The 21,003-nt window shown below is 43.2% G+C and overlaps 1 protein-coding gene across 15 annotated transcripts in view; it reads left to right on the plus strand.

The window, feature by feature from the left end:
* The window catches only part of LOC142465194 (uncharacterized), a 79,462-nt gene extending 59,203 nt beyond the window's left edge, over window positions 1-20,259 (plus strand). For 13 of the 15 annotated variants that reach the window (XR_012787820.1, XR_012787824.1, XR_012787826.1 and 10 more), the window contains one exon: window positions 12,816-20,259. Coding sequence is in view for 1 of the 15 variants with exons in the window: in XM_075569182.1 (XP_075425297.1) it covers window positions 16,808-18,532 (1,725 nt within the window). In the remaining 14 variants the exon portion in view is untranslated. The remainder of the gene's footprint in view (window positions 1-12,815) is intronic. The other 2 variants (XR_012787816.1, XR_012787818.1) reach the window with 2 other exon arrangements.
* Window positions 20,260-21,003: the final 744 nt, after the last annotated feature.

A 21,003-nucleotide genomic window follows, 5' to 3' on the forward strand; every position in this document is an offset into this window, starting at 1 on the left:
GGACGTGGGTTTCCTAAAGATATTAGTATCTAAATTGCCTGTACCGGTCTTTAGTTTCGTGATGTCCAGAAAATCTAATTGTGTCTTACTTATCTGGTAAGTGAGTCTGAGGTTCAATGTGTTATTGTTCAGATGGTCAATGAATTCTACTAACAATGCTTCTGTTCCATTCCAAATGAGAAGGATATCGTCGATATATCTGACCCATAGTTCGATATGTTGTGTGTACCTCTCGTAGTCCTCAAGGAAGACTCTTTGGTGGTGGGAAGAGACTATTGTCTTCCTTGAGGACTATGAGAGGTACACACAACATATCGAACTATGGGTCAGATATATCGACGATATCCTTCTCATCTGGAATGGAACAGAAGCATTGTTAGTAGAATTCATTGACCATCTGAACAATAACACATTGAACCTCAGACTCACTTACCAGATAAGTAAGACACAATTAGATTTTCTGGACATCACGATCCTAAAGACCGGTACAGGCAATTTAGATACTAATATCTTTAGGAAACCCACGTCCACCAACACACTGTTAATGGCTACAAGCCATCACCCAAGGCATATTGTAGACAACATACCCATTGGTCAGTTCTTACGATTAAGACGTAATTGCTCTTCCCTAACGGAATTTAAATCCCAATCAAAAGATATGACATCAAGGTTTAGGGAAAGGGGCTACTCCAACAAGGTGATCAAAAAAGCCTATTATAGAGCACTGACATCAGTGAGAACAGAACTACTCGTACAAAATAAAGCGACACACGAAGACAACACCATACACTTTATTGGCAAATACAGCAGCCAATGGCAGGAAGTTAAACGTATTCTAAACCAGTTTTGGCATATTCTTCTGGAGGATATTGACCTTAAGAAAATACTTCCAAAAACACCAAGTATGTGTTGCAGACGCAGCAGAAATGTCAAAGATCGAATTGTACGTAGTCACTTCCAATCCGAACCTAAGAAAACCTGGCTAGGAGACAAACCAAAGGGTTTCTTTAAATGTACAAGATGCAAAGCTTGTCCCTATATGCAGAGTATCAAATCATTTATGAACATAAAAGGTACAACTAATTACAAAATAAATAATTTCATGAACTGTCAGACTTGCGGGGTCATATACTTGATGACATGTACAGTACATGCGGAATGAGGTACGTGGGTAAAACCCACAGACCCTTCAAAATACGTGTACTGGAACACCTGGGCAATGTGAGAAATCTTGTGGATACACCTATTGCTAGACACATTGCTGAATGCCATCAGGTCAATCAACAAGTTATGACCTTTTCAGCAATTGAACATGTACCTCCCAGTCCTCGAGGGGGTGACTGGGATAAAATCCTACTCCAACGTGAATGTCGGTGGATATATCTCCTCCAGACCCAGTCACCCTCAGGACTGAATGAGGGATTCATGTACTCTGCGTTTTTACGATAAATTTATGCCAATAACCACTGATTCACTATTTGCATGCAATTGAATACAGTGCAAGGCATATATATACGCAAATATATCAATCCATTTGATACTATGTGTATCCACGACAATTTATTGCACTCAATACAGCCATTTTCACACACCTGGGGGTATTGGTATACAGAATATAAGACAAGCCAAGATCCGTATTGACCTTAGGGGCGGATCATTTTAAGTGGGTTACACATTCCTACATATATACATTCTCTATATGGTACCATAAGACCTTCCAGCAAGCTATTGTGTTATATCTGGTTACATTTCTATATACTCTCCGGTTCAACATCATCAAGTATATTAAATGTATCTAGATCCTTATTGACCTTAGGGGCGGATCACTATAATCAGGTCATGCATTCCTACACAAATACATACTACTATGGTTTGGGGTTATCCTTTGAATGCATTACAAATCTCGTCATGTTTTATGTGCAGAAATTTGGGAACATAAATTTGAATATATGAGGAATCTCCCATTACACTAATTATTCATCCGTCCTTTAACTATCAGTTTTTAGATACAAACCCGATCTGATAGGGTTAACTCTGCTATTAGCAGCATATAGGCATACGCCACAAGGATCCATGGACCAATAGGAGTCCAAGTCTCTCTATAAATACCAGTCACTGAATAGGAAGGGCAGACTCCTCCCCCTGAAGAAGCGCGTCACACGCGCGAAACACGTGTCGGGTGTTGCTGACGTCACGAGGGTGACGTCACCGGAGGAGCGACTGTGAGGACTGTACCAGATGCTCGAACGGGTCGTATGCCTTTCTCTATCTGTTAAGGGCTCACCGTAGCCTGCTTTCTCTCCCTCCCCCTCTCATATCTCAGTGTCAGAAGCTTTGGCCTTCTGCCAACATACAGCACTGTCTGTTACAACACTACAGCCGCCTGACGAGTGCATAGCTGTGTATATGTATTTTGGCGTGACACTGGGAAGCTGTTACTATACAGCAACCATCTGATACAGGCTTGCTATACTGTTACCACCCGTGTAGTCACACGGATATGAGGGAAGGGTTATGATTGTATTAACGGATACCGTTCAAGTATTTGACAATTTGTCACTAGCATAGACCGTGATATACAACACATATGTATACAGAGCGACATTTATAAATATTTGGATACCGCTGATAAATATTGTATACTGTTATGTTTGACACTGCTATCATTCCTTTGCTTGATGCAGGTTACTGAATATGCATAGGAAATGTGTTTAGTTCATGAGCATCATATGTCCTAATTATACGCCGGAGTTGAAGGGGTTAATCTCTGATATAAGCGACTCAGGAGAATACTAAGGTCCATACATAGCCCCATTCTGACTCCATATTGCTCCTCCAAGGGGTTCAGTTCATACCCATATTTTATCCATTTGAGTGTAATTGCTAATTGTAAATATGTATTAAAACGTTTTTGTTTTTTGCGCCGTTTTTTCTTTTAGTTTCTGGTATAGGGGTCTTTTATTTTATAGCCTAAGAAACATATACGCTTGGTTTAGAGTGCATTTATAGGGGTACCTTTGAGTCTTGTTAGTAACCTGAGTATGCCCGTGCAGTGTGCGGGGGCGGAGCCTGAGGTCCGGGGGACGGGAATAAGAGTGTGCAGACTGAGCGTGCTCCGTAACTCGTGTACGCGTGTGAACCGAGCCAGTGGATGGTGCAGGTGTGCGTGCAGGATGGCGTGGGCGCGCCCGGCGCTGAGCAGAGAAATCGCAGAGGGGAGTGATCCCGCGACGGCGGCAGGGGCGAGGAGCCGTGGAGGCCGGTAAGGCAGGATTGTTTTGTGTGTCCAGGGACTCCCTGCGGGGACGGAGTGCTCTGTGTGGGGAGCGAGGAGAACACTGATTCCTGACAGTATCGCCCTCTTCAGGAACGGCCTCAGGACGGTCCAAGAACGGTTTCTCTGGAAACTTTTTCCTGAAGGACTTAAGAAGGGCCGGGGCATGAATGTCCTTTGAAGGTACCCAGGATCTCTCTTCAGGGCCAAAGCACTTCCACTGCACCAAGAACTGGAGCTGACCCCTGCATAGCTGAGAATCCAAAAGAGAGTGAACTTCGTATTCCTCGTTATTTTGTACAGTAATGGGATCCGGTTTAGGAGTCTGATCCGGAAAGACGTGACTGGAGATAAATGGTTTTAAGAGGGACACATGAAAGACATTGGGAATCTTCATACTGGGTGGTAGTTGGAGCCGGAATGCCACAGGATTGATTTGTTCACAAATAGGGAAGGGACCCAGGAACTTAGGTGCCAGTTTAGGAGATGGTACCTTGAGGTGGATATTCTTAGAGGAAAGCCATACCAAATCCCCTGGTTTGTAACTGGGCGCCGAACGACGACGACGATCGGCCTGTAGTTTCGATCTGCGGGCGGAGTTGAGAAGGGTAGACTGAATCCTGGACCATGCGGTTTGGAGGGAAGAAATGCGTTCATCTACGGCTGGTACTCCAGAAGGAATGTTGGGGATGGGAAGACAGGGAGGATGGAACCCATAATTTATAAAGAAGGGCGACTCCCGGGTGGACTCGTTTTTTGCAGAATTGACGGCATACTCTGCCCAAGAGAGGAGTTGAGCCCAATCATCCTGGAAATCGGATATAAAACATCTCAGGTACTTCTCCAGGGATTGATTGATTCTCTCCGTTTGTCCATTGGACTGAGGATGATAGGCGGAAGAAAAAGAAGAAGAGATGCCCAATCTCTTCGTGAAAGCTCTCCAAAATTTGGATACGAACTGAGAACCTCTGTCAGAAACAATGGACGAAGGGATCCCATGAATCCGGAAAATCTGCTCCGTAAAGATATCAGCAAGGGCGGGGGAGGTGGGTAATCCTTTAAGTGGAATGAAATGGGACATCTTCGAGAACCTGTCCACGACCACCAAGATAGTGTTCATTCCTCTGGACCTGGGCAACTCCACGATGAAGTCCATAGAAATGTGGGACCAGGGGCGGTCGGGAACTGGAAGGGGTAACAGAAAACCCTGAGGCTTTTGACGGAGAGTCTTGCTTTGAGCGCACGTGGGGCATGCGCGGGTAAACTCCAGAATATCTTGAGACATCCTTGGCCACCAGAAATTCCGACGAATGAGATCAGTAGTCTTCTTAAAACCTGGATGACCTGCAGATTTAGAGGAGTGACCCCAAGACAGGACCTCTGGAACAAATTTGGATGGTACAAAGAGTTTGTTGTCGGTAACAACCAAGTCCTTGGGAATGCGTCTCTGGGAGTGCAAAATCTTGTCAAGAATCTTGAAAGAAGACGTGGCGAGAATCCTCTCTTGTGGAAGGATAGTTTCCAAAGATTCCTCTGGCCTCTCTTCAGAAGAATGTATTCGGGAGAGTGCGTCTGCCTTTACGTTCTTGGTCCCGGGGATATAGGAAAGGTGAAAATCGAATCGAGAAAAAAAAAGAGCCCAACGAGCCTGTCGTGGACCAAGGCGTTGAGCGTTCTCTATGTAAAGAAGGTTCTTGTGGTCCGTGAGAATAGTAAATGGCTCTTTCGACCCCTCTAGCAGGTGTCTCCACTCTTGAAGAGCCCTCTTCACGGCCAGAAGTTCCCTGTTACCCACGTCATAGTTCCTCTCGGCAGACGAGAATTTCGTGGAAAAATATGCACAGGGATGTAACTTATCTTGGGGCGTGGGTCTCTGGGAAAGAACGGCACCAGCACCGCAATCAGAAGCGTTGACCTCCAGGACGAAGGGAAGTTCGATGTTGGGATGACGGAGAATAGGTGCAGATATAAAGGCTTCCTTGAGTGTCTCGAAGGTGGAGATGGCCTCGGATGACCAAGCAGAAGGATCAGCTCCTTTTTTGGTGAGCGCAGTGAGGGGTGCCACAATGGTGGAAAAACTCCGTATAAACTTACGATAGTAATTAGCAAACCCTAAAAAACGTTGTATGGCCTTGAGAGAGTTGGGTCTTGGCCATTCAGTGACTGCTTGAAGTTTACCGGAGTCCATCATAAACCCCTCATCGGAAATTATATACCCCAGGAACGGAGTAGAGGTCTGATGAAAGGTGCACTTCTCCAGTTTGGCGTACAAATGGTGTCCACGGAGACGGGAAAGGACGTAGGAGGTGTGGCGTATATGGTCCTGGAGATCTTTGGAAAAAGTCAGGATATCATCCAAGTATACAATAACAAAAATATTGAGTACCTTACGAAAGACGTCGTTGATGAAATCCTGGAAGACAGCGGGAGCATTACATAAGCCGAAAGGCATTACCAGATATTCATAGTGTCCACTACGCGTGTTGAAGGCCGTCTTCCATTCATCCCCCTTCCTGATGCGCACCAGGTTATAGGCACCACGTAGATCCAACTTGCAAAAAATCTTGGCCCCCTGTAATTTATCGAACAGTTCGGTAATAAAGGGAAGGGGGTAACAATTTTTAATAGTGATGTGGTTTAAACCCCTATAGTCGATGTAAGGCCCCAACGACCCGTCCTTTTTCTTGACGAAGAAAAACCCAACCCCTGCTGGGGAATTGGAGTAACGAATAAAGCCTTTCTTGAGATTCTCCTGGATATATTCATCCATAGCGTGAGATTCTGGTAACGACAACGGGTAGGTCTTGGACTTGGGTAGGGAGTAACCTGGAACTAGATCGATCGGACAATCGTAAGTCCTGTGTGGCGGCAAGAGGTCTGACTGTACCTTATTGAAAACATCCCGGAATTGATGGTAAACGGAAGGTAGAATAACTTCGGGAACAGAGGTATTGGCCAGCAATTGATGAGTCTCGCCTGACCTCGGCCTCCAGGAAATGGGAGCAGAGGAAGTCCAGTCAATGAGAGGATTGTTAAGCTGTAGCCAAGGAAGACCAAGGGTGATGGGTATCCCAGGAGCGTGAATGGCATCGAGAACTAAGATCTCCTGACGCTGACGCTCTGAGCGGCGTACCTGGATACGTTGATCCACTCGGACAGCCAAATCAATGAGGACCTTCAATTGATCCGGCCAGGATTGGCGAGAGAGTTCATCCTTGATGGGATTTGCCAGGCCTTGCCAGAACACGGAGATGAGAGCCTCTTGTCCCCAGATAGTCTCGGCGACTAGATATCCTAGTGATACGATTCCCATTGCTTCTTCTTGATCTTGCCAGTAGTGCAATTCCAAGACATACTGCGTCACCATTCGCCGTCCCTGAGTGATCTGGAGGAGAGCACACAGATGCCATCTCCCGACGAGCGGGAGAATCGAATACTTGTTGAAACTCGGCTTTAAATGCCGGGTAATCTTGGGTAAGGTCAGAACGTCGCTCCCAAACCGGGGAAGCCCAAGCCAGGGCGCTGCCAGTGAGGAGGTTATAAATGTAGGCTACCTTCTTGCGATCAGTATTGTAGAGATGGGGGGCCATTTCAAACTGCACCTCACACTGGTTTAGGAAACCCCTACAATCTTGCGGTTCACCTGCATAAGGCTTGGGGGGAGGAATCCTTACATCTGAGCTGCTAACTGCGCTTGCGGAGTGGGGGCTTACATCTGGCGGGGTCGCGGTCGGTACCCTGTCTGAGAGTACTGCGACCTGGCGTGTAAGTGCCACAATTTGATCCGCCATGGCCTGGTTTTGCTGAAGCAGATTGGAGAGAAACTGTTGAAGTTCGGTCTGGTCTGCGTCTTGTGGGTTCGACATAATGTTACGCCGGTGCTGCCCGCAGACCAGACCCGTCCCCTGAGCTGAAGGGGGTAGTGGTAATACATGCACCCGCAGCAAAGGGAGCGTGTCCGGAGTGTGGTATGAAGCGTTGCCAGGCCAGGTGTAGTAAGGTAGACAATACTTGCCGGTACCGGTTGTAGAGATAGAGAGAATGATGCCTTGCCGAAGTCAGGGAGTGGAGAGTGGAGATAGATCATAGTCCAAGCCGTGTTCAAGGGGTTACCAGAGGAAGCGTTGTCCAAGGAGTGCCGAGATCGAGAGCCAGAGGGGGTAGTCGTACGAGCTGCGTCAGAACCTGGGAAAACACTGAGAGAATCCAGAAGTATTTCCATACAGAGACTATGTCGAGCAAAGACTGAGAGCAGAGAGGAGCTAGATAAAGCAGGAAGGTCCAATTAGGAACGGAGGCGGGACAGGAAGAGCTACAGGGAGACACTGCAGCTTGGTGCAGGCATAACAGGCCAGGTGAGTCTTGATAGTAACCTGAGTATGCCCGTGCAGTGTGCGGGGGCGGAGCCTGAGGTCCGAGGGACGGGAATAAGAGTGTGCAGACTGAGCGTGCTCCGTAACTCGTGTACGCGTGTGAACCGAGCCAGTGGATGGTGCAGGTGTGCGTGCAGGAGGGCGTGGGCACGCCCGGTGCTGAGCAGAGGAATCGCCGAGGGGAGTGATCCCGCGACGGCGGCAGGGGCAAGGAGCCGTGGAGGCTGGTAAGGCAGGATTGTTTTGTGTGTCCAGGGACTCCCTGCGGGGAGGGAGTGCTCTGTGTGGGGAGCGAGGAGAACACCGATTCCTGACAGGCAGGCACTTTTGGAGACCACAGACCAAGATGAGTTGAAATACCAGCCAGTGGCTAGGCACTTTGAAAATCTGAAACACAGCCTGGCCACGTTCCGTTGCATGCCGATCGCACAGGCACGTGTTTCAAACAGGGGCGGCAATAGGAACAAACTGTTATTGCAAATGGAAGCAAGACTCATATATAATCTTAATACGGTGACCCCAAAGGGTCTTAATGAGGACCTTAATTTGGGATGTTTTCTATAATTGGCCTTTTTTATAATTGGCCTTTCAGATACTGTAGTTCTGCTGTTCCTTACTGCATGCACATGAAACGTACCGTGCGCTGCTGCTGCTGCTGCTGCTGCTGGGACTTGACCCAGAAGCGACAGTCTGTGCTGGTAGTCTGGTCTCCTGCCTGTGAAGTCTCATTTCAAGCATTAAAGACTGCACTAGCCAGCGCTCCTATACTTGCTGCTCCAGACTATGCAAAAAAGTTCCTGGTGCAGACTGATCCCTCAGACTTTGGCATTGGTGCTGTACTCAGCCAAGTGGGGGAGGAGGGCGATGAGCACCCGGTAGTATATCTAAGCCGCAAACTGCTGCCCAGGGAGGTGGCATATGCCACCATTGAGAAGGAGTGTCTGGCCATAGTGTGGGCTCTAAAGAAGTTACAGCCTTATTTGTATGGCAGACATTTCACAGTAATAACTGACCACAATCCTTTGAGTTGGTTACAGAGGGTGTCGGGGGAAAATGCTAAACTTTTGCGCTGAAATCTTGCCTTACAGGAGTGGAACTTCACCATCCAGCACAAGAAGGGAAGTGAGCATGATAATGCTGATGGCCTTTCCTGCCAGGACAGCCCTCAGGACTTACTAACTTCAAGAGCTGGCAGGTCAGCCCAGCCACCGGACGGAGTGGTCAGGGCAGTCACTGCATCTTGAGTGGGGGAGGTGTGATGGGGATGAAAGGGTTAATACCTGATTTGCCATGCATTACTGTTGTTGCCCTGTCCCCGCCATTTTTATTCCCCATTTGCAGGCCATTCTCTGTCTGCGAGGGTAAAAGACAAGATGCATTGCTTGCCATACCCTCTAACCAACACATGATAGCAGATCTTAAATGTAAGGCAGGATGTATTTTTTTGTAAGTCCAAGCAGGAATTACTTGGACCTCCAGCTGTGATATGGGTGAATGAGCTTCGGTATTTTTATGACCAAGCCTCAAAGGGTTGTAATTATTTTTATGATGGAGCCTCAAAAGGCTCCCACAGATTTAGAGTCCCCCTGTCTAAAAGAGTGTCAATTATGAAAAGACCCAGAGACCCATAATGTATACAATACTGGCATACTGATGCACAGCAGATGTCAGGCTATTGACACCTTTAAGACAGAGACCAGACACAGTGGCCCCAAGAAATGGGTGTAGCCCAGGTATGCTAAGTGGCATTTGCGTCAACCTGACCCATGCGCCCTGCCCACTGGACAGCCCTTTTGACCGGTCCTATGAATTGTGGGTCACTTGGCTATTCGTGGGGTTTTTTGTTCCCACGAGGGGATTGGATCCACATGTTAAAGATAGCTTTGGCCAGTCTATAACTGTGGCTCCCCAGGTATTTCCCAGTGTGATTCCTGAATTTTAATCCATGATGTAAAGATGCAAGACTTTGTTCCAGTACAGCAGCAACCAGTCCAGGAGTGAAGGGGTTAACAACCACATAACCACAGGACTTTTAAAACCAAGGCTGCATTTCTTGCACTGGCAAGCAAAGGACAATTTCTTTCGTTCCAAGGACAATTTAGTTCTCTTATCCCAGTGAGTGTTGTTTTAAGTGTATTCTGCAGATGTCGTGTGTTTGTCTATTAAGGAAATAAATCACAATTTATTTTGCAACTTGTTCTGTTCAATCAAGTACCCAGAAATATAAATGTGTTGATAAAAGTTGGTGTCATCGTGACATGCAGTCATTGTTTGTATTATCTTCCTGCCTTTTGTCTCAGTCTCTCTGTGTGTGACTCTGGGATATAGGGTATTGTAGGGTAGTAGTATGTACAGATATTAGACACGGCGTGACTAAATTGTTTTTAGTTTTCTTTGTGTAAATATGTATATCTCTCGTGTGTTCACATATCCCTTTCCTTTTGTGTTAGTATGGATGGTTTCTATGTTACACTGTTATGTTTGATGAGCCTTGTCCCATAGGATTGATCCAGTTTATTTATGTGCTGTAAGGGGTATTTTGGCTACATTACCAGTTGTTATTTATGGGAAGCATTGCTCCCTTTTTTTTCTCCCCATAGTTTGCTATATCATTATCTCCATTTTTTGGTGTGATTGGTGCTTTGTTGCTGCCTGTATAGACAGCCTATGGCTGTCCTTCACTCTTTCTGCATGCCCCATTGACTTTAGCTTGGGAATGGGCAGGTATGCCATCTTGTGGTCGTTCTGGCAGGCAGACAGGCTGCAAGACTGACCTAACTATAGGGTAGATATATAGTAGCAGTGAATGAAGGCAGATCAGTGAGGTCATTACCTTCACAGACACCCCCTCCAAGATGGCGACGGCTCATTATACACACCTGGCAGGTGATTTTTGCAGAGATTTTTATTGTAGGTAATGTGAGTCAGGTGTGTTTGTCACATGTGGTGAGGGTATTATGCTTGTCTGTCAGTTTGTCATTGCACCCCCTTGAGAGAGGTCCTATTCCAGGACCGAAACGTCGGATTGGGTGATTTATCTTTTCTATTCAGATGCCCAATACAGATTTTCATTATTACTGAACCGAGTGCAGTCTTTCTTTACCGGACGAGAGAATGGTAATGTTGTATTTCTATTATTTGAGACTAGCACCTGTCTATATGAACCAGTACATTGAGTGCAAGCTGTGATGTTTGTTTTTATATATATATATATATATATATATATATATATGTATATATATATATATATATATATATATATATATATATATATATATCACAACAAAAGAAGAAATATATTAGCGCCAACCTATCACTATATAAAATCTCTATAGAGTAAAAATATAAATAAAAGTGAAATGGAAAATGTTATTACAAATAAAAGTAAAAAACCTATGCTAAGCACAGTGGATGTAGTAAAAAATTTTGACTGTGAGGTCTGGCGCTTAGCTGGGAGGTCTGGGTTGAACGATTTATTTCGTTCCCTCCTTGTGGGTGCCATTACACCACAGTGGCTCAGTATTTCTACATTTATATTTGTATACCAAATCATTTTCACATTTACATTATTCATATGGGTACCATTGACTTTGCTTGCGTGATCACCATTGGTCTAGTATCCTTCATTATTTAGACATTATCTCATTATATTTTTTTTGTTTTGTTTTTTTCTCCATTTGTACTTTTATTTTTATGTTTATTTTTATTTTCATTTTCACTTTTAGTTTTTTTTTTTTTAATTTTTTAATTTCATTTTTATGTCTTTTTTTTTTTTTTCCTTTTACCTACATTATATATATGTCTACCCCTTTTTTTTTTTGTTGTTCTGTTAGCTTTTTGGTCTCATGTTTCCTTACCCGGGTCCCTCTGGGTCTCTTTAGCACCTATGTTGTCTCCTCCTATATTTAGTTGTTATATAGCTATCTGTATTATACGTATTATATATATGTTACTATGCAAGTCAACTACCTATGACATCTATATACTCTGATAGTCGCGACGTGAGCGAGCCTATCCCAGAGATGATGGGTCTCCCTGGTGGTGCTTCCATGTTTTTATGTATTTTAGGTAGAAAGTAGAATATCGGCATAACTGGGAACTTGACATTAAGATAGTCATATTCTTTCTCATTTAGAACTCCTGTCGTCCTGCCTTTATCTAGCAGAGTGAGGAATTCTGTACAGAATTCTTTATGCGGATTCGTCTTTAGACGTGCATAGGTGACGTCGTCAGTATCCTCTCTGCTTCTCCTTTATAGTAAACAGTGTCCATAATGACTACCCCTCCCCCCTTGTCTGCTTGTTAGGGAAGCTCAAACGTAGTGAAATCCTTAAAACGAATCCACCAAAGCCCAAAGAGGAGTTCAGCATAGCTTTTTTAACACAGTACAGCCAAGATGCAGGAAGCATACAACAAATTCTGAATAAACACTGGCATCTCCTACAAGGAGACCCTACTCTGAAGGATTATCTTCCAGGGAAGCCGAAAGTCATCTATAAGAGGGCTGACAATATCAAAAGAAGGTTAGCACCAAGCCTTTTTAGGCCAGAAAATAGTGTAACAGGCCATGATCCCAACTGGCTACAAAAAGTAAAAGGTTTCCATAGATGTAATTCTTGCAAAGCATGCAAACAGGGAACCAAAGAAAAAATTCAGTTCATCTCTAAAATAACAGGAGAACAGTTTAAAATCACCAGTTTTATCAACTGTAAATCAGAATTCGTAGTTTACCTTTTAAATTGCCCCTGTGGACTCCAGTATGTAAGACGTACCAGTAGACCACTACGGGTACGCATTCTGGAACACCTAGGGAACATTAGACGCAAATTAATGACACATAGCGTCTCAAAGCATTTTGCACTGCATCACCAAGGAGACCCATCAGGCCTTGAATTTAGGGGCATCGAAGTAGTCCCCCCTCATTGGAGGGGAGGGGACAGACTGACATCTCTATCGCGAAAAGAAACTTTTTGGATATATAAACTGAAAAGCCTGGCACCCGCAGGCCTTAACCTAGATATAGACATTGCAGCCTTTCTTTGAACACACATTGATCTGTTTCCATTTCCCCCTTTTTAAAAGTCATTTTTAAGAGTCATTTTAAAAAAAATCATTCCAGAAGCATGTCCAAACACACACTGATTCCTCTCCCATCCCATTTCGTATAGGGGAGTGCGTATCGTATATGAATTCACCTTGAACCTGCCCTCGAGGACCAAAAGTGATGCACATCATCGGGACAACTAATGAACTCACTCTGTATGAAACTGCAAGCAGATTTGAAGTTAGAAACTAGCAACGAATAACCTTGAACATCTTTTAAGTTTCACAGACTTACTATTAGAAATGACAATGTCAATGCAATTTCCACACACAGCCACAACGTGGCACCATGTTTTAAACCATGATAAAGTTTTTATCAAAGTTTTTATCAGACTGCAAATCATCTAAGTGTGAAGTGAAACACGGAGTTACTCCAGCTATCTGAATGAGCACTCCAATATTTGTTTTTTGATCTACTATTGCCAAATCATTAGGTTCTAAACCCTTTCTCCCTATTTTTAAAATACCTTTCTAATACACCACTCTTTATAACCATTCTAAATGTGTTTTGTACAAATGTAGGGCATACTGCCCACAGTAAGAAATATGATTTTGCAATGTCAAGGTAGAATGTAATTTTCACGTTTGGCCACATGGTGGCACCATTGTATCACGAATGGCAAGATTCTAACTAATAGCAAAAAAAGTTTAAAAGAAGTGACTCACGGAGGATTTTAATGGTTCCTAACATTGTGATTATTTTGAAAATACTGTTCCCACCAGATAGTCGCGCAATTGAAAGAAAAACTAAGCCTGTTTGAACACCCATTTTTAATTAGTGCTGGGTAAAGATTATTTTCATTATGCAATTTCTACTATGCAATTTTTATTATGCAATCTCTTCTTACAAAGTTGAAATCCACCATCCGGTTACCATAAATACTAAGGGCTAATAACGGCAACACTTATAAAGACATAAAATAGTCATTTTTACTCCGTTTGAATTTTAATCAGAAACAGGTGATCAACCAATTAACTAAAGGGGGATACCTATATATACAGCACACAATGAGCATCCGGCAGGAACCCGACGAAGCTTATTGCGAAACATGTTGTTCCCTGCCGGAGCTCATTGAGAGAGGGACCCAGCACACTACAGGACATCCGGTGCAGATCCCCTCTTCCGGTTCCGCTGCCGGACGCGCCAGTGGGAACAAGAACGGAGGAGGAGACCGTACAGGAGTGTACCGAGCGGCTGAGGCTGGGCCATTTTATCTGACATCAAGTGTGAGTGTAGTCCTTGTGTTTGCTTTATTTCATTTCATTGTCTCTTATTTTATTGTATTTCATTGTGTTATGGTTCACCACATGTTTGCATTTCATATGCTTATGTCTCCACTGTATACCCATTAAAGACCTTTTTTATTGTTGTTAACCCTTGTTGGCATACACTCCTTTTGGTCATCTGGGAAACGGGGAGAGGAGACACTCACACACTACACCCATCGGGGGATAATTCTGCTGAGACAACCCAGACACCATCCATACAGGACATCACCCTCTGAGGACAAGGACTCACATCAGGCCGTGTGAGTTTTATGTATATTGAGACTCCAGCATATGAGTCTGTAATCAATCCACTACAGTCAGCGTTGAGGGAGAGACACCACACAAGCCCGTGTGAGTCACTGAATCCATAATTTTATGTATTCTTTGATTAGTTAAAGTGGAAAACCAATTATCAACCCCTCCAGCATTATCCTCCTCCTTGCTTCCACACCCTGCCCTTACCCCCTCCCCCTTTCCCCACCCACCCCCACCCCCCCTCTTCCCCCATCCCCCACATGTGTATCTAATACACTGAGATTTTAATTCTTTTTTATTTCATTCGGTTCCATCGACATTGGGAGGCCCATGAGGTTTGCGCTGACTATCTTCACACTACAACTGCCACGCTAAGAAGGAGACGGGATTCCCTTCTCCGAAGTCAAGCAGCAACCAGGAAATCATCAAAAAAGGGCCAGTATATATTTTTATATACTCTTTTACACTTCGTACACAATCACATATCTATATTCCAATTTATTTGAATAGCTTAGACGTTGCAGCACTTTCTCCGCCACAAATCCTAGGGAGCGCCCCAGTTCAAACAACCTCCAGGCTTTTCTAATCCCATCCTGGTGGCAGCACCCCACACAGACAATCTCAATATGGAAGAAGCAGCCATAGAGATAGAAGATTCGGTCGAAATCAAGGAGAGTGTGTTCACAAAAAGAATTTTCAGAAGTAATAACATAGAAAACAAAATGAGGGAAATTGAGTCAGCGGAGATGGGAGATATAGAAACAATAAACAACGAATTCGACAAACTTGAGAATTTACTCAAGAAAGAGACCAAGAAGGTCTGGGACAAAGTCTACCTAGAAAAATACTTAGCCATTAAACGTATCCCTAGGGGTTTACGGTTTGATAAAAAATCATCTTTCAATTTAGCAGACATAGAATATAATGTCCAATGGGAGGAAGCGATGGATGCTTGTTCATTCAGCTTAATGAAACTTATCGTCAAACACCATACAAAGACCCTATTAGAAATTGATCAAGAAGTAACATTAATTCAGAGAAGACTAGAAATCTCCACAGATAATCCCACTTTCCTAACTAGGGACAAAAAACTAGCGGATGAAATAGACGCCATAGAAAAAAACCTAATAGAGTCTAAGAATAAAAAATTTAGACGAGATGAAGAAGACTATGTAGTGGGGTCCAACCCCAGGTGGCAAAAGGTCACACTGGTCCCACCTAGCACACCAAGGGATAGGAAAATGTTTGAATATAGGAGTAGGGAAGGTAGCACCAAACACCAAAATTCAAGACCTAACATATCAAGCTATCCAACAAATCCAGATAGATATAAAAACTATCCAAAATATGAAAACAACAAAAGTGTTGCATTTAATACTGAGGCTAGACAAAATCCAACTAGACGCCAGGAAGCGGACACCCTAGTAACACCCAGAGAAAATAAGACCCACACAATCAAAGACGCAGCAAGTCACAAAAGGGATGAGACCAAGAAAAATGATAGAGACAGAGAGGATCAGGGAGAGAGCCACAATTACTATTCTAAAGCAAAGGAGTATCAGGAAAGGTATCATACAACTAAGCCAGCCACATACAATTACAGAGCAAGATCACCACTTGAACGTCGTGACAACAGGTATGAAAGAGAACGGAGCAGGGATAGGGACCCTAGATCACCCTACAAACATTATGGGTCCAATCGAGAATATAGAGAGAGACGCTATGAGAGAGAAGAGAGCCAAAGGAGACACTACCGGTCACCCCACAAACACCAGAGGGAACAAAGCCAAAGAAGGGAACGCAGATCCCCCTATAGGGAACAGAGGGAAACACACAGGGAACGACAGGACAAGGAGCAGGGCTATGGGAGAGAGCAAAGATCACCCCGACCACACGCAGGGCATTTTTTAGAACAGGCCCATACAACAAAACCTCCACCCTTAGCCACTCAGAATCGCTTCCTAGTGTTAGAAGACCAGAAGGAAATAGAAACACCAAATACAAAACTCAGAAAAAGACCACACGAGGAAAGCGGGGAGGACGAAGGACACAGAAAAAGAGCAGCGATCTAAATAACATATTCAACCTGAGTAAAAAAGAACTTAATATAGATGAATATAACCTAATAAAAAAGGGGTTAGATTTCGCTTCAGTCGCAAAGGCGAATAGCTTCAATCTGTATATAGACGCACACAAGTATATTAGACAGCTTACACTCAAGAAATTCTTCATCTCAAAAGATGCACAAACCAGGGAGATAGTGAGCAGTAATGCTAATTTGAACATAGAGAGTGATGAGTTCAAACATTCCAACCTCAAAAATAAGTCTAAATTCTATCCTAGTTGGGCGAAAGGCCATAATCTTGAAGTATTCCATCAGAAAATACAGGAGGATTTTGACAGACTGACCTCGAATACGACTAAGTTAACAAAAAATAATCTAACACTTAAAGAAAAAATCGCTCTACAAAACTTAGAAAAAGATAAGGGAATCACATTCAAACAAGCAGACAAGGGGGGAGGGGTAGTCATTATGGACACTGTTTACTATAAAGGAGAAGCAGAGAGGATACTGTCTGACGACGTCACCTATGCACGTCTAAAGACGAATCCGCATAAAGAATTCTGTACAGAATTCCTCACTCTGCTAGATAAAGGCAGGACGACAGGAGTTCTAAATGAGAAAGAATATGACTATCTTAATGTCAAGTTCCCAGTTATGCCGATATTCTACTTTCTACCTAAAATACATAAAAACATGGAAGCACCACCAGGGAGACCCATCATCTCTGGGATAGGCTCGCTCACGTCGCGACTATCAGAGTATATAGATGGCTTCCTGCAACCATATGTTGCGGAGATGCGGTCTTACCTTAGAGATACCACGCAAATTCTTAATATATTGGAACAGATAGTCTGGCAAGAAGACTATAAAATGTGCACATGTGACGTAACTTCATTATACACATCCATAAAGCATGATGATGGAATCGAAGCCATCAATAGGACAATAACAAGCGATAAAACGGTTAAAATAGAACAGCAACGCTTTATTTTAGAAAGTATCAATTTTATTCTTAAACACAACCTTTTTAATTTCGATGGAACCTACTTTTTACAAAAATGTGGTACAGCGATGGGTACGAAATTCGCACCAAGTTATGCCAACTTGTTAATGGACAATTGGGAGACCGACACCATCTGGTCGGACCATGATTATGGTGCGGATCTCGTCCTGTGGCGAAGATACATCGATGATGTGTTCTTCATCTGGAAAGGCAGTAGCGAAAACTTGAATCACTTCTTAAATTACATTAACAATAATGAGAGAAATTTGGCTTTCACGTCGTGTATAGGAATTAACTCAGTAGACTTCTTAGATCTAACAATCTATATAGAAGACAATACACTTAAGACCAAAACTTTCTTCAAAACAGTAGACTGTAACAATTACTTACTCAACACCAGTTGCCACCACAAAAATTGGTTAAAGAACATACCCCCAGGACAGTTTCGCAGAATTAGGAGAAACTGTAGCGATGATAATGTCTATAGGGAGCAATCCAATATACTTAAAAACCGCTTCATTGCTAAAAACTATGATAACGACAAAATGGATATAGCAATAAGAGATGTAGGGAAGCTCAAACGTAGTGAAATCCTTAAAACGAATCCACCAAAGCCCAAAGAGGAGTTCAGCATAGCTTTTTTAACACAGTACAGCCAAGATGCAGGAAGCATACAACAAATTCTGAATAAACACTGGCATCTCCTACAAGGAGACCCCACTCTGAAGGATTATCTTCCAGGGAAGCCGAAAGTCATCTATAAGAGGGCTGACAATATCAAAAGAAGGTTAGCACCAAGCCTTTTTAGGCCAGAAAATAGTGTAACAGGCCATGATCCCAACTGGCTACAAAAAGTAAAAGGTTTCCATAGATGTAATTCTTGCAAAGCATGCAAACAGGGAACTAAAGAAAAAATTCAGTTCATCTCTAAAATAACAGGAGAACAGTTTAAAATCACCAGTTTTATCAACTGTAAATCAGAATTCGTAGTTTACCTTTTAAATTGCCCCTGTGGACTCCAGTATGTAGGACGTACCAGTAGACCACTACGGGTACGCATTCTGGAACACCTAGGGAACATTAGACGCAAATTAATGACACATAGCGTCTCAAAGCATTTTGCACTGCATCACCAAGGAGACCCATCAGGCCTTGAATTTAGGGGCATCGAAGTAGTCCCCCCTCATTGAAGGGGAGGGGACAGACTGACATCTCTATCGCGAAAAGAAACTTTTTGGATATATAAACTGAAAAGCCTGGCACCCGCAGGCCTTAACGTAGATATAGACATTGCAGCCTTTCTTTGAACACACATTGATCTGTTTCCATTTCCCCCTTTTTAAAAGTCATTTTTAAGAGTCATTTAAAAAAAAATCATTCCAGAAGCATGTCCAAACACACACTGATTCCTCTCCCATCCCATTTCGTATAGGGGAGTGCGTATCGTATATGAATTCACCTTGAACCTGCCCTCGAGGACCAAAAGTGATGCACATCATCGGGACAACTAATGAACTCACTCTGTATGAAACTGCAAGCAGATTTGAAGTTAGAAACTAGCAACGAATAACCTTGAACATCTTTTAAGTTTCACAGACTTACTATTAGAAATGACAATGTCAATGCAATTTCCACACACAGCCACAACGTGGCACCATGTTTTAAACCATGATAAAGTTTTTATCAAAGTTTTTATCAGACTGCAAATCATCTAAGTGTGAAGTGAAACACGGAGTTACTCCAGCTATCTGAATGAGCACTCCAATATTTGGTTTTTGATCTACTATTTCCTAAGAGCTATGCGATCCATTAAATGATGTCTAGTTAGCTGAACGAGCACTCCGGGGTTCTCCATCCTAAGGATTGAGCCACATTAGGTTTTAACTGTGTATGTATACTTATTCTTGCTCTTCCAAGGAAGGAAAGGTTTTTAGATGTTCCCTGAATCATTTCAAATGTGCCTGTCAAATCATTAGGTTCTAAACCCTTTCTCCCTATTTTTAAAATACCTTTCTAATATACCACTCTTTATAACCATTCTAAATGTGTTTTGTACAAATGTAGGGCATACTGCCCACAGTAAGAAATATGATTTTGCAATGTCAAGGTAGAATGTAATTTTCACGTTTGGCCACATGGTGGCACTATTGTATCACGAATGGCAAGATTCTAACTAATAGCAAAAAAAGTTTAAAAGAAGTGACTCACGGAGGATTTTAATGGTTCCTAACATTGTGATTATTTTGAAAATACTGTTCCCACCAGATAGTCGCGCAATTGAAAGAAAAACTAAGCCTGTTTGAACACCCATTTTTAATTAGTGCTGGGTAAAGATTATTTTCATTATGCAATTTCTACTATGCAATTTTTATTATGCAATCTCTTCTTACAAAGTTGAAATCCACCATCCGGTTACCATAAATACTAAGGGCTAATAACGGCAACACTTATAAAGACATAAAATAGTCATTTTTACTCCGTTTGAATTTTAATCAGAAACAGGTGATCAACCAATTAACTAAAGGGGGATACCTATATATACAGCACACAATGAGCATCCGGCAGGAACCCGACGAAGCTTATTGCGAAACATGTTGTTCCCTGCCGGAGCTCATTGAGAGAGGGACCCAGCACACTACAGGACATCCGGTGCAGATCCCCTCTTCCGGTTCCGCTGCCGGACGCGCCAGTGGGAGCAAGAACGGAGGAGGAGACCGTGCAGGAGTGTACCGAGCGGCTGAGGCTGGGCCATTTTATCTGACATCAAGTGTGAGTGTAGTCCTTGTGTTTGCTTTATTTCATTTCATTGTGTCTTATTTTATTGTATTTCATTGTGTTATGGTTCACCACATGTTTGCATTTCATATGCTTATGTCTCCACTGTATACCCATTAAAGACCTTTTTTATTGTTGTTAACCCTTGTTGGCATACACTCCTTTTGGTCATCTGGGAAACGGGGAGAGGAGACACTCACACACTACACCCATCGGGGGATAATTCTGCTGAGACAACCCAGACACCATCCATACAGGACATCACCCTCTGAGGACAAGGACTCACATCAGGCCGTGTGAGTTTTATGTATATTGAGACTCCAGCATATGAGTCTGTAATAAATCCACTACAGTCAGCGTTGAGGGAGAGACACCACACAAGCCCGTGTGAGTCACTGAATCCATAATTTTATGTATTCTTTGATTAGTTAAAGTGGAAAACCAATTATCAACCCCTCCAGCATTATCCTCCTCCTTCCTTCCACCCCCTGCCCTTACCCCCCTCCCCCTTTCCCCACCCACCCCCCCACCCTCTTCCCCCATCCCCCACATGTGTATCTAATACACTGAGATTTTAATTCTTTTTTATTTCATTCGGTTCCATCGACATCAGCTATGGTAATGAAGCAGCATTTCTGTATTTTTAATAAAATTTTCTGGCCCAGGGAACCCGCTAAATAGCCGTTAAGTTAAAGAACGATTCTTTATTGATGTGTGTGTTTTATTTATACTGTACATGCGCAGAGAGAGCAGCGGTTCTCTCTCTGCTGCAAAAACATCTCGCCCCCGCCGGCCTATAGTATCATTGATGTGCATATACAGTACTGTATGTGTATGTTAGGGGTTATAGGGGTTGTTGTTATACAGTATATATATATATATACAT

Source organism: Ascaphus truei, chromosome 13, assembly GCF_040206685.1.
Source record: "Ascaphus truei isolate aAscTru1 chromosome 13, aAscTru1.hap1, whole genome shotgun sequence".
Taxonomy (NCBI): Eukaryota; Metazoa; Chordata; class Amphibia; order Anura; family Ascaphidae; genus Ascaphus; species Ascaphus truei.